Genomic DNA, 14,302 nt, shown 5'->3' with positions numbered 1-14,302 from the left:
GTGCTCATATGYATTAAGGTCACAGGGTGATGATTTTGTTCTATATTACCTGCTGTTCATAGATTGTACAAGCATAGAGATGCTGTACCATGTATGGGTACTCCAGTTAAAAAGAGGAATGTCCCCTTTCAGGGGAGCTCTGAATCAAGGTTTTTGTACAGCGACCTTGGCCAAAATATGGTCTTTACCTCACATCTCAAAAGTATTCCGCTCTAACTGCGGATTACCGGTGGTGCAGTACAGTACAGTAGAGTTTCAACAGTACTGCAGGTATATAGTTGGAAAGCCTTTCAAGATGAAAGCATAGCATGAATATAGATAGCTTTAATCTACAGTGCTCTCAATGTCTAAAAACAATTTCTGCTTTTTGTTGCCATATTTCATAAATATTCCAAATTTCCTGATATCAAGGAATAGCACTGAGTAACTTTTTGCAGCTTTTGGTATTTTTAACGCAAGGTAAGTTCTTTTGCTGAGAAGAACAAAGTTAGCTTCCTCTTCTATCMTTCAATATTTATATTAATTTTCATGATATAAACAATCCAGAATTGACAGCTTCATTCTTATTTCACCTTCTTTTCTTTTAATATTTATTTTGCAGAGGAGAATGTACTGAAACTTTACGGAATCGCATTCGAGAGCTGGAGACAGAGTGCAAGAAGCTAACAATTGATATAAAGCTGAAAGAAGATCAGATAAGAGAACTAGAAATGAAAGTGCAGGTAATGAGAAAGCAGGAAGGGCTTGAACTGGCATCACAATGAGTGCTTTCAACCTTCTGAAATTGGTGAATCTACATAGGAGGCAATCAACACCTTCAAGATTTGGGCTGTTCAGATGTTTGTCTTACCCACATTCTTACAAAGCCTAATGTATGAGAAAGGCTAATAGTCTTAGCTCCCCACCAGTTAATTATTTAGTAATTAATAATTTTTTTCTGAAATAATGGTCTGGATAAACTGAGGAGAACATAATCCCCTCAATTACTTTTTTTCCTTATGTAAGGAGCTTRTTGCCAATCTACACATTATAAATTTCACTGCTAAGAACTAAGATTGTTTTCTCAATGTTTTACTCACTGGCTAATGTTTGTTTTTGTTTTTTGGTGCAAGTGCTTGAATAGTGAAGGTACGTTGTGGTAGATTTGTCACAGACGTGCTGTCTGGTGTGTTAAAGCTTAAATGCGTGAGTTGAAGTTGACCTTATTCCTTTAAAGTGTCTRTTCCTAAAGATGTACTCAGACTGTCAACTGAGAATTTGCCTGTTAGTTCCTTAACTTTGAAGATACATGTACTTTAAATCTTCTGGTTTTTTTAGAGGCTTTTTAGAATACATCTTATGTTACTGTGAACTTGTTTTCAAATAACATGCAACCTTGCCATTSCTGGGTTTACCAACCCATGAAAACTAGCTCAGGTTATCTGCTAAGAATGTGTACAGCCATCCATAATCAAGCTTTTTTGTTATAATCTTTAAACCATTAGAGAAGCTATTTTTGTTGTAGGTATTAGTATTTCCCCCATAATTTTATTTTTTAATTGATTTTAAAACTGTAGAACTGTGTTTTACAGTATTTCTGTTTTTCTTAGTCAGCTGAAATGGTGATACATACACCCCAACTGCAATGTGACTTTGTCTTCTAGGTACAAAATACTCACTCCCTCCTTTTCTGTTTTACGTTTCTAGATTTGCAGCACAATCAAGTTCAGTGTGGGAAGTGTTCTGGGATAAAGAATCCCTCTCATCAAACAATTGTAATAGCTTAAAATGCAGTGTTTATTTGGTATCACTTTAAATTGTCCAGTGAAAGATCGGTCTCCAATATAGCCTTATAGGAAATGTTTTTGTGTTCCGGAGCCGAGTTCTCTGYGTCTCCAAATGAACACTGTGCAGCTTCTTAGAGGGCACGTGGAAGTGATCAGGAGGATCTTTAGAAGGAGGGTCTCCAATGATACTGATGATAGAGAGCTGAGAAGCAGAGCAAATATATTTGCTCACTGCACTGTAATTATACTTTGTACAATATAGCTTTAATCACTTGTATGATGGTCATGTATAATTACTGGCAGTGGTAATGCAGTGTCCTTAATTAACGATCATTTTAATTTTACAGCATTAATAYCAGACCCAGTGGCATGCTGTGGGGAAAAGGAAAGACTTCTCGGTATATCTCCTGTGTAAAGTCTATGTGAATAACGTTTGTCYTAATTACTCCTCCAGGAACTGCGGAAGTACAAGGAAAACGAGAAGGATACGGAGGTGTTAATGTCAGCACTTTCAGCCATGCAGGATAAAACACAGCACTTAGAGAATAGCCTGAGTGCAGAGACAAGAATCAAGCTGGATCTGTTCTCTGCATTAGGAGATGCAAAACGGCAGCTTGAGATTGCCCAAGGTAATGTGTGGTAATTTAATTCAACTGGTAGCACTGACTGAAATGGTGGAAATATGACATAAAGAGTACCCTGCCTTTTAACAWCCATGGCAGTGGGTTACAGCCTCAGGTCACCAAAGCATTTCAGGTTTCAGTGTCATTTTTTTTGTCCTTCATGCTTTTGTGAATGTGAGCCTAAACACTTCAGCTGATCAGCCTGATTTCCCCAAGCTATTGATCTGAAAATAACATAACCACATCTTGGTATTTGAGTGAATTTATGATCGTCTGTATTTTTACAAGCCATTACCCTAAAACTGGAGAGCTTTTTTTTTTTTTAAAAAAAAAAGAATTAGAATATATAATAATAGTTGTCATATTTTAAGCTCTGTCCTTGAGTCTTAATCATARTAGTATTGTGATAGCCTTGAACTAATTAAAAGTATAAAAATACTGGTTTTTAAACCTCCCATCGGTGATGTAAGGAGCTGATGCTGCTGTCTCTGTTGAGCTGCTGTTGCAGCCACCAGAGGGAGCATTAAGCCAGGACAAAATCATGCCCAGACTGTACTTAGCTCAGCTGATCATGAAACAAAATTAAATAACTTTGTGACTTAGTATCTATTTAAATTCCTTGTGGAAGTTTGCTTAGTTGCAGGAAACTTTGATCAGAAAGAGAATTTTTATTTTATTGTAATTTTATTGGGGTTTCTCTTTACCTAGTTTCATAGATTTTATAGTAATGATTTTGTAGGTGTTCACAAAGGGGATTTAGAAAACCAACGAGAATAGGACAACTGTAAAAATAAGTAAYGCATTTAATAAGCAAACACCTGTACTCCTGCAAGGTGCTTGTAAAATGCAAACTGACAAGGGCAGAAAAAAATTGAGCTGTAAAAATAATCTTTTGGTACAGTGCAGCTGTGAATTCAAACAGTGCAAAATCTAATGGMAGTGATATGCCTAGATGGTAACTAAAGGTAATTAAACACAGTTCATCAACATAAATGGGAAGTTGCGTGGATTGCACTGTTATTGGTATCTTCGAAAGCTGAAACTCTTCTGGGTGTTTCACTTCAACAGTTCTTACTGCTGGGCAATTGGGGGAGGGTGAAAGCATGCCGCTGGTTTTAAGTGATGCTATTTGCTGTTTCAGGGCAAATCATTCAAAAAGATCAGGAAATCAAGGACCTAAAACAGAAGATAGCAGAAGTTATGGCAGTAATGCCCAGCATAACRTACACTGCAGCCACCAGCACTCTGAGTCCTGTTTCCCCACATTACTCTTCCAAATTTGTGGAGACCAGCCCTTCTGGACTTGATCCCAATGCCTCTGTTTATCAGCCCTTGAAGAAATGAATGCCAAYTTTCTTTTTGCCCAGTAATTTTGTCATGCTGAAGGCATCACACAGGAGTGTCTCTTGCAGTCAAGATGAAATTGTATTGTGTGAGACTGTATTTGTTGTCATTTAAAACAGGAAAAAAGAACATCTGGATTGACTAGAACTTCCCATCAGTTTTTCTTGTAAATTTTTAGAAAACCTCACAGAACTTTGCAATTTATTTTCCTTGGCCAATGCATTAAAAACAATTCTTGGTTTTCAAGTAGCCAATTTTGCCTTTTTATGTACTCTTGCATGGTTTCCTCTTGAAAAATACAAGGCTTTGCTTGATTTTGAACCCTTTCTTTTTTGTTCTTTTTTTTTAATCAAGTTGAATTTGCAAATCCGAGTTATTAAGAAATAGTGAGGAAAARACTATAGTTTTTAGAATGAAAGGGTTAAATAATCTAACAAAGCTTTGATTTATAGATGTATTAAATACAAATATGTGATATTGCAGAAAATAATTTGGTTACCCCTCAAAGGACCAAACAAATTTCAGGGGTGTTGTTTAAGGGAAAGAATAAGTAAGAAATTAGATGATGATGTGACGGTGGTTGTTGTGTGAAATATTTATATTCCCATTCGTGTTTTTAGTCATTGAGAATTGCTAACAGTCTTGTTCACAGTGCCTTGGGAAAAGACATTTCAAGAGGAAACTTGATAGTTTAAACTATTTTTCCCCCTTCACTGTCATCTAGCTTATATATCAAGCTCATTACAGAGTCTACTGCAAATTGTACATGGTAATTTGGATGTTCATTATAAACCAAGGTTACATCTTATGTTTATTTTGATATAAACTCAGCAGTGTTCTGTAACTTGCCTTGATTATACTGCATCGTGGAAGGCACAATATTAATACAGGAAGCGTTATTGTGAAGGCGGAACTGTGCAATGTACTGTATACAAGAGACTGTAAAGCTGGCTAATAAAAGCTGCAGTTCTGGGTTTTTTATTTTATTCAACTGTGATTTACACTTTATATCACCTTATGTTTGACAATTGAAATGGAGCTGAATATTTTTCAGCTGTTGTGCCAAGGAGTTTTTAAAGAGCTTTTTTTTWWAAAAAAAARRAAAAAAAAACCCTCATAAATTGCACAAAGGTTTAAGTTAAAATGTATATTATACATTGATAGAAAGTGTTTGCACTGGCAACTTTGGAAGTGTTTAAGATTTTTTGGGGGGGTGGGATTGAAGGGGTGGGATGCAAAATTGTATTGAAGGCTAGCAAAATTAAAACCCAATATTATGATTTTGTGAACATGCAGTGGACTCTGAAAGGACAAGGTGGTTCTTAAAGGAATTTTTTTTTTAAGTTTCATGTTAATTGGCATGTATGACTCATTTAAAAAAATGAAGTAGGACACGCAAGTCAATAAAATAGAAGCATTAAAGATTCATCATTTTAATCACAGATATTCTTTTGGGATAAAACTTCTAGCTTTAGCCAGGTGTGCATGTTGCTGTCATTTGCATTTTTGAATCATCTTGTGTAATTGTCACCATAAAAATGTTACTCAGAAATGTCATAGGTTTTTCATCTTTGTGCAAAACATGAAATATTGTCACTGACTTTTTTGTGTTGAGGTTCCCCCATTTTGCTGCCTACTTTGGCACTATTTTCGTTAAATACTTGGTCTTGGCTGCATTCTTTTTTCTGTGGGGTTTACAAAGAATAAACTTTTTCTTGCAGATTAAAAAAAAAATTTTTTTTTGCCTTTTTAACTGACCTGATTTAGCTTGGTATAAGGAATACATTTTGTTTAAAGAGCATCTTAAAAATTTTGTTATCTTTTTGCATGTATTTTCTCTATTATTYCAGGTAAGTCTTTTCTTTTGCAGCAGAACTTCACTTTTGTGAAACAGAAGGAAGAACAGATGCTTCTGCTATTCAGTGTACAGACTTAAGTTACCCCATCTGTGGGCTTTAAAAAATAGATACATGTAATTTCTTGAGAATTGCAACAGTATGTCTTTAAGTTTAGCCTCTGTTCCTTTGTTCCTTTTCAGCCCTTCTCTYGTCTGCAAAAGCAAAGCCAAGATGGACAATTTGGGAGTTTTTAGCATTGTCCTTGTCTAGACAAAAAGAAAGAACTACTTGTCCCTGGTTATCAGTACGTCCGCTTAATTCTCTTAGCCTCTCCAGCTTCTTCTGCAAAACTTTTGTTGTCAGTTTTGCACCTGTATTTGTCATCCTCAGGGTAAGTGAGCTGTCTTGTGCATCTGGCTTTGGCTACTGCCATAGCTGGTCCTAACCAGGATGTTCTTCTCTGCCTACATCTACTCCTGCTTCTACTTGGACCTCAGCAGTTAGGCCTGCAGGTAAAATGTTGGAATTTCTTGGCACCTGAAACCTCAGTTACTCTATAACGAAAGGAAAAATGGAAAATACAGCATGGATAAGTTTGCAATTTCAACAAACCACATGGCAGCACAGCAGTGGTTGTGTTTTGTAATTCCCCCTCCTCCCCGCCAAGTTGAAATGCTTGTTTAGAAAAGTTGTGAAAGTGTTTGCGGACACCTGTCCACTCTGCAGGATAAGTGAATGGGATGAAATAGTTTAAGCATTTGTAACATACTAGCCAACCGTTCGATCTTAAAATATATAAATGTCTGAAATGGGAAATACTTTAATGACTAATCATAAATTATACCTGCAAGATTAATATAGAAGGAACTTAAAACCGAAGACTGCGAAGCGCTTAGATAGAATATTTTGATTTTTCTATAGTCAATTCAGAAATGTCACATGACTAATAAGTACTGTGGAGAGATCTACTAAAGGAAAACCAAAGCATCCAAAACTTTTTCCAGCCAACATGTGCCTAGGAAAAACAGGTATTGAGAAGATAAGTCTTACATATAATGTTTCTGAGCGCTTCAGGATTTATCTCCCTTAAAGTTTTCAATAAAGCAGATAGCTGTATGTAATCTTATTTTTAATATTTAAAGAAATGTTCTTTTGCTCATAAATTCCATTCTGTAGCTGGGCTAAGATGAACTAACTTTCCTACCCCCTCCCCCCCCCAATATTTCATGGTGAGGGGAAGGCAGGACTTAATTGCATACATTGAATTCAATCTTTGTTCACCAAATTATTTCTAGAAGGTAAAAAWTACTGCTTTGACTGAAATGTCCTATACAGCCAGCTGGAAATGAGCCTGGAGGTGCAAAACTTTACTGTAGGAAAGCRGCTGAACTTCCATCTGCCCTAAAGTAGCTGTTTGCTCTGAAGTACTTAATGAGAAGAACAAACTTCCCCCTCCCCCTGCCCCAGCTGCTAAAGCAGACTTGCTRGTTGCTTCATTGCCCTAGCACTGACTTAAGTGCCTTGGAATCACACCCCGGAGTAGTAACTCCAAGGCAGTTCTTAGGCCCAAAGACAGGCGCCTCTCAGCGTTTCCTCGTCCCGCCGTTCCCGTGTCGGAGCTCGCTACTCCGAAGCTGCTGTTAGGGGTGGCATTTGTACRCGTCACAAGAAATTTTTGCACTTCAGAATAAAAATCAGACTCATTTGGGTAATATTTGATAGAAAACGCTGTAGCACAAGTTTAACCYTGGATTCCTTTACCCATAGCGTCTGCTATTGAGAATAAGACTATTTCCACGATTAGCATCCGAGAGCGGAAGGAGACCGTTGTCCAAAGYGACCAGTCTGCACCTGGCCTCAGGCAAGCAGGTTTGTGCACTAGCAGCCCYGAGCACCACTGTAACGCAGCAGCTTGAGCATCTGCAACAGTAAGTAGGGGGTTTGGGTTTTATTTTGTTTGTTTTTAACTTACTAGTTGTAACCATAAGCTCAATTGTTACGGAAGTTTCAGTTCATCACACGGGATTTGGTGTGCTGCGGGAATGTATCTCCTGAATACTAGACGCTGTATTGTGATTTTTGAGGTCAAGGTCAGAAGTAGACCTTCAGCAAGTTAATGTATAATAGAGGACAAACGAAGTCTGAGATGCCTCGGTAYCTTAATGAATCAGCTTCCAAAATAATACTCTACAACCCTTCATGTAAATAATTTCTAATAATGGGGAATAGGCAGGGGGAAAAAAAGAGAAAATTAATTTCAATCAAGTTTAAATGGTTCATTTACCTATAATCTCTATGAGYGGTAATTATGCTGTTTCAGAGCATGTTGTCAGGTTCAGAAAATACTGCTTTTTATTGCTTACAATGAAAATCTTTAAACTATATGTCTTACATAGTTAACATGAAATTATTTCCCATCAAAATTTAGCTCGTGTGAGCAATAATGATTCAATTATAGTAAAATAATAGCTGCAGTTAGCAAAAATTTATTCTGTTCTYTTTACATTTTTGGAAATGCTCCAARAATATCACAGTTTTTCTGAGGAATGCAGGTTTTCTTGTTCTACTGCAAAACATTAGCTTAGCAATTTTCTTTATCTATCAAGTATGGCCATAATGCAGTACCCTGATCATATAAAAAACATCAGTTTCAGGTGATTTTTTTTTTTATCCTTTGCTTTCATGCCATTCCATTTTGGAGACAAAGTCCTATTCTGACGATAGTTATGGAAAATGCTTAACAAGCACCTTGAAGACAAGTTAAGACTCCACTAAAACCAAAGAATTCCTAGAGAATGGAAATAACTGGCATTTTACARTCTTTATCTCTGTAATTTCTCAATTAATCTGGTCTATTTCCTGACACATTTATCACTATATCCTTATTTCAAAGTTATTTCATTAACTTTGACTTAACAATTTGGTCTCCCAATTATCTTTTCAGGCAGTCATTCTATTTTTTGTAGCCTCAGGTGCATTGTCATTTACAAAACATTTGCTTATCTGTAATGTTTTTTTAATGGCTTTTAGGTTTTTTCTTAAGTTTTCTCCGTAAGAATTAAATACCATATAGAATAATAAGTAATTTTTATAATGAGAAGATATATGCTTGAAGTCTGCCTTTAATCACATGTATCAAAAAGCAAACCAAAGTGACTGTAGGATGCATTCACCACTCTCTGGAATACATTTCTACCACTTTTTTTGTCTGTAGGAAGTACTGATACGTGCATTGAACATGCAATGACTATGAGTGGTTCTTAGACCTTGAGTGGTTCTTAGACCTTAAACACTGTTTCTTTGCATCCCTGAGAAAGTTGTTCTCTGACAACAGTATATTACTTGGGATCATCTGCTTTGATCTCTGGACTAAACCGAGAAGGAAGGATACTGCTGCCTCCTCTCTCTTCCTGCCCCCAAATTAGTTCTGTTTCTAATTTTTTTGATACTGTTGAATCCATGCATGTTATATATTGTAAGGAGGAAATAGAAGGAACGACCTAGTTTATATGACTGTTTTTTTTTAAAAAAAAAGAAGGCAAACAGGTGATTGGAAATGCTAACACAGGGCTGTTACTAATCAGGGTGGTGCAGATTTTATTTCTGGCTTTGAGCAATTTCTGCAGCCAGGTGTTTTTAAACTATCTTTTTCAGTTTCCTCATCTACAAAGAAACCTAATTATATACCATCTCTAAAGCCTAATCCTGTAAAATACTGAACTGTTCTGATGAGGGAAAAAGTAGTAGAGTAAGGCTTTTATTGGAGTATAGCCTAAACTAAAAAATCCAGATACCCCTGAATAATCCCAAGTATATATGGATCTGAAACTAAATGTTGTGGTACAGAGCAGTTTTTCAATGATTATGAAAATACTTGCTCAAGAGTTGCTAGAGTAGAACAATGTCTCATAAGTTTTCTAAAGGTGAAACTTGCTGAAGGGGTATGTACTCTGTTCCCTTCCTAAAATAACCACAAGAGGGCCCAGAATACCTGAAATAAGCCAGACCCTGATTAAAGAGCAAATCATGAACATTACTCAATGACTAAAATACTAGGAAAAAAACTTTTTTTCTTTTTAACARACATCTGAATGTTAATTCTCAGTCTTTCATATATGAAAGAATACAAAATTCATCACGGAAAGCCCAAGGAGCTGAGAAAAGCATTGATTTCTGTTACAACAAAAGTATAAGTAATATAACATTTTYTCCATACCAGACTATATAGAGATTCAAACGATAGGAAAAAAAAATATTTTTTTTTCATTTTTTCCTTCCATATCCAGAAGCTTTTTTGCTGCGGAAACTGGAGCAATATAGATCCTTGGTTGAAGTTTGATGTAAAATACAGGAAACTTTCYGCAACATAGACCTACAGTGTCAGAAGACAGGCTCCCTATTTCTTCTCTCTGTGGTGATGGTACTTACCTGATGAACTGAATTTACTGTGCATCTCTGCTCAGTTCAGCTGCAGTTTGCAAGTAACTCATTTCTCCCAGGAACACTGATGTTACAGAGAAAGCAGTTTTCAAAGATCCGTGGCTGTTTCTGAAATCCTGCAAGCCTTTGCTATCCAAAAGTGTAGAACKGTCTCCTTCCACGAAAGAAGGCTACAATTTAGAAATGCATATGGACAGTATTTAGTCCTGGACCAATGTCTGGTTTATGATCCAGTGTCCGACTGCTTAGGGCTAAAAAAACCCAAGTTGCTGAAATTCTCTTTTATTTGCAAAAGGATAGAGCACGTGTYTTTACTTGTGTGGAGGAACCGTTTCACATTTCTATTGAGATGAGTTACTTTTTCAAGTTTTTTTATAGTAAAGATGACCAGCACCAAAAGTCACTACATTAGAAATATTCCATAGGGTACAAATACTCTTTTAGACAAATGAATGCTTTGTATCAAATTTTAACATTTGTGGAAAAAAGTCCAGTGCTACAGTACATACTGTCAGCACGCTGTTGTTGTGGGTTCATTTGAACTTACTGGCTATAACTTGCATTAAGTCACTTCTTTGGCTTCCTAATTTAAATGCAATTATTCTACACATCTTTAAAATTTCTATTTTGTCTCATTGTCTAGGGTGTAGAGCATATTACACAGCTGTAAAGCAAGCCTGAGTGGGGGTGGGAGTGATGGGGAGATTCTTCCTTTAAGAAGATGAGGAGGATTATGGAATACATCTGCTTCCCCCCCTCCATTTGATTATTTTTAACTTCCCTTCTATTACTTGTACGTTCTGCTTATAGCTCACAAATGTAAGTCTGGACCACAATCAGGGCTTTTGTGTGGGGCTGTATGTACACATGGAATGAGGTCTTTCTGCCCCAAAGTGTAGCCAGAGGCTGAGTGGCCTTGGGGTAGAAGAGGGAGAAAGTCAAACAAGACAGACAGCAGCATTCCCATTTTACAACTTCAGTAATAAGTTACAAATATGCTGCGTTTTCTTTCCCCTCTTCTACCACCTCAGAGAGCACTCTGCTGTGGCAAGATTTGCAGAGGATCTCAGTGCTTATTTTCATGCCCAGATGGAAGCTGAGCTCTTTGGAAAAGATCTTTAACTTGCTGAAATTCACACAGCAGGTCCTTGGCAGAGCTGGGAATTTGAATAACACCTAGAGATTCAGGCTTAGGCTGCTGTTAGTTCTAAAGACTCGTGTCTTCTGCTCCAAGAAGTCAGTGCATCAATGTATGAAAGTATAAAAATGAACCTGCCCATTCACAGTGGCATCTTTACATATCATTAGCAGTTTTCCAAATGCACTTGCAGAAAAGATTCAGACTCTTCAGAGACCTTCAGACTCTTTCCATSAGTGGACAGCTGGCTTACCAGGTATAAATGATCCCTTTAATATTTAGTGATGACAATTTTTTATAGCCGCCTGTTTGAATTCAATTGAGTGTTGTTCACCTGTATTTCACCACTACATTTAAAAATTTGTATATATTCTACTCTTTTATAACTTCTATTTTTGTGTGCCAGTAATGGTGCCCTACAGAGTATCTAACACAGAAATTTGGAAGTGTTTTCTCTTCTTTTACCTGGGCCTCATATGGAAATATCAGTAAATTGCTGTACGTCTGTTTTTGTGGGTCATCTTAATTTTCTTAAACAATTGGCCAGTTTCAATTAAATGTGGCAGAAAATCAGTAGTTTTAAAGATATACAAGTTCTTATAGGCATTGGGAGAACAGGCAGCTCAGCAGAAGAGGGAAAGACCATGAGATGCTGTAGGAAGAACTCTTTGCAGAGGTCACATCTTCTTACAGCTTTAAAGTTAATCTGGAGACCCACATCCACAGGAATGCAGATTCTGCAGGTCAGTGTTCATGGAACTATTTGGTGTTAATACCTATTTAAAATAAAACTATTTGTACTAGTTAAAACAAAAAGGCTTAGCTGACAACAATTTAACATTGTTTCTTCTCAGACAAGAGCCTTGTCATTTAAAATTTGTTTTTGTAACATCTCTTCTACTCTGATTTGCTACAAAATCTTTGTYTTGTGCATTGAGCTTTTGCGGGCAGAGTCAATTTTGAATTATATCAAGGAACCAAGAAAACTCCAACTTTAATACCATCTTCCTCATGTATTCCGGAGGAAGTTATCAAACTTCTCTATACTTCCTTACCTATCTGTAAAATGGGATTTTTGTTTCTTGGCTACTCAGGGAAATATTTTWAAGATCACTCTGTATTTGTTTTTGCTTCATATGTTTAAAACATTGTTAAAATGCTCAGTGTTACTGAAGGGGATTTCACTGGACTCCAACACACGGTGATACAGAGGTGTATTCAGTAGTTTACAGATGGGAATTTTTCTGTGAGATAGAGAATACTTGGCTTCCTCCTATGTCTTATCTTGCCCACAGCTGCAAAATTTTGGTAACAGTAGAAGAAAAACTTAAATATATGCATATTATTAACAAAGGAGTCTGATGCTTTCTGGTCCCTCTTTTTTAATTTGTTTCTGATTTACCATAGCTAAAGAAAAAAGGAAGGAAATGTAGTAACGCGATGGAGAAACAGCAGGATCCCCATTTAGATATTGATRGGGGAGAAGCTGGAGGAATCGAAACCATGAGTTTCACTACACTTCATGTCATGAGGTAATACACTAACCGTCTGACTCTCATGCTGTGTTTCTAAATGGCAGCAATACTTAGAAAGCCAAAATGCTCTTCAAGTATTCAAACACAAAGGCAACAGTTAGTCACTGCGGAGGGAGTCTGTTCAGTTATCCCACGTGTTCTAAAGCGCTCGAGAGCGAGCGTTATCCAGTGGTTCAGGCAGAGCTCTGTGGAGCCCTGAGCAAGGCTGTGTTCTGCTCCTAGCCCTGTCACTGTGACTTGATGCACAAAGTATTTTTTACAAAGAAATAATAAGGCAGCTTCTCGCCCCACAGAAGTTAATTTGAAGAGATAATGGAAAGATTAGGTGGGAAAAGTATTAAACRGGAGATTTCTTCTCATCGCTTGTTTATTTTTTCAGTGTGGCATATTTAATAGTTTAACTTTCATTAACCAYCTCTATTGATTTCCTTCTCCCCATAGCTAACAGTTTGCTTTACAATATATTGTATATAACTTTTTTTGTTTCCAGTTGTTCCCATAGTGTGCCTGCCTCATTCTTAAATAGCTGGTGATCCAAGAACACAAGAAAAGTAAAGGTAAGAAATACTGTTGGGTTCTTCCCAGCTTGTATATCTGATGGAAATTTTATTAATCTGCTTTCTTTAGCACAATTCAGYGCTATCCAAGAACATCTAGAAATTATTAGGCTGCTATTTAAGGCCTTAGAAATAATCTATTGATTGCATTTCTGATAACATAGGTCCTTCAGCCTCTCTTTTGCTGGAGGGTTTCCTTTAGGCCTCGTGGAAGAAAGGGGCCAGGCATTTAAAGGACCAGGGACCTGYAGGTTCATGGAGGACATTCTACAGGTAGGAGAAGTGTAAGGAAGAGTCGGAGTTGTCCCCAGGAGTTGTGGGAGAAACAAGTGACTTTAAAATTGTATTCATTGAAGTAACAGGGTGGTCTACATGATGACAGGGCAATTAGAAATGGGCAGAGTCATGGTGGACTTTAAAAGGTGCATCAAGAGCTTTGTGCCTTGAAAATGGGAGCCAGCAGAAAGAGTCAAAGCGAGGAGGCACGAGGTGAGCCAGCAGCTGCTTGTTTTGTGGGGTCCTCAGCCCTTTGAGAGACGAACAGCTATTAGGAAACGCAGGTCCCAGAGCTGTTGCTTGCTAAGTCGGCCATCTCCCTAGARAACAAAGGAGTAAAACTTTTGATTAGCCATTTCCAAGGAAATGCTGTTATACTTTAGCACTCTAGCATAATCTAGTGGTCTAGGAGGTGCTGCTAAGGGCCTTGACTGGCTTGACCTGAACCAGCTCTTACTAGGRGGGATCAGAATCTGCTCATAGACATCCTCCGGGAGAGGAAGAGGGAATCGCACAGGATACTGGTAATCAGAGGCTGCTAAAAACTTATTGCCCTTCTCTAACTCCCAAAAGGGAGAGTTAAAGCAGTCATCTTCAGCTGTTGACTGACTCTCTGGTGAGCTTGTGAAACAGCAACTATTTGTTCTGATAGCACTGAAAAGTGCTGTTAGACAGGGTTTAAAAATCAACACTGCTAACTGGGCAATGTCATGCTTTGGAGTCCCTGTTGCTCTTGGTTTTGACCTTGAAAATTCATGGGGCTCTCAGCACTGCTGCCGAGGCAA

General features: G+C 37.4%; 1 protein-coding gene across 1 annotated transcript in view; it reads left to right on the top strand.

The window, feature by feature from the left end:
* Window positions 1-4,719, top strand: part of MACO1 (macoilin 1) — a 29,857-nt gene extending 25,138 nt beyond the window's left edge. Inside the window, exons 9-11 of the mRNA XM_085305010.1 lie at window positions 602-722; window positions 2,221-2,395; window positions 3,531-4,719. Of these exons, the coding sequence (XP_085161136.1) occupies window positions 602-722; window positions 2,221-2,395; window positions 3,531-3,733 (499 nt within the window). The 3' untranslated portion in view covers window positions 3,734-4,719. The remainder of the gene's footprint in view (window positions 1-601; window positions 723-2,220; window positions 2,396-3,530) is intronic.
* The last annotated feature ends 9,583 nt before the right edge of the window (window positions 4,720-14,302 follow it).

Source organism: Rhea americana, unplaced genomic scaffold (assembly GCF_003343005.1).
Source record: "Rhea americana isolate MKP2758 unplaced genomic scaffold, rheAme1 scaffold_215, whole genome shotgun sequence".
Taxonomy (NCBI): domain Eukaryota; kingdom Metazoa; phylum Chordata; class Aves; order Rheiformes; family Rheidae; genus Rhea; species Rhea americana.
The sequence above is the reverse complement of the archived record's forward strand: the minus strand, read 5'-3'. Positions and strand labels throughout refer to the sequence as shown.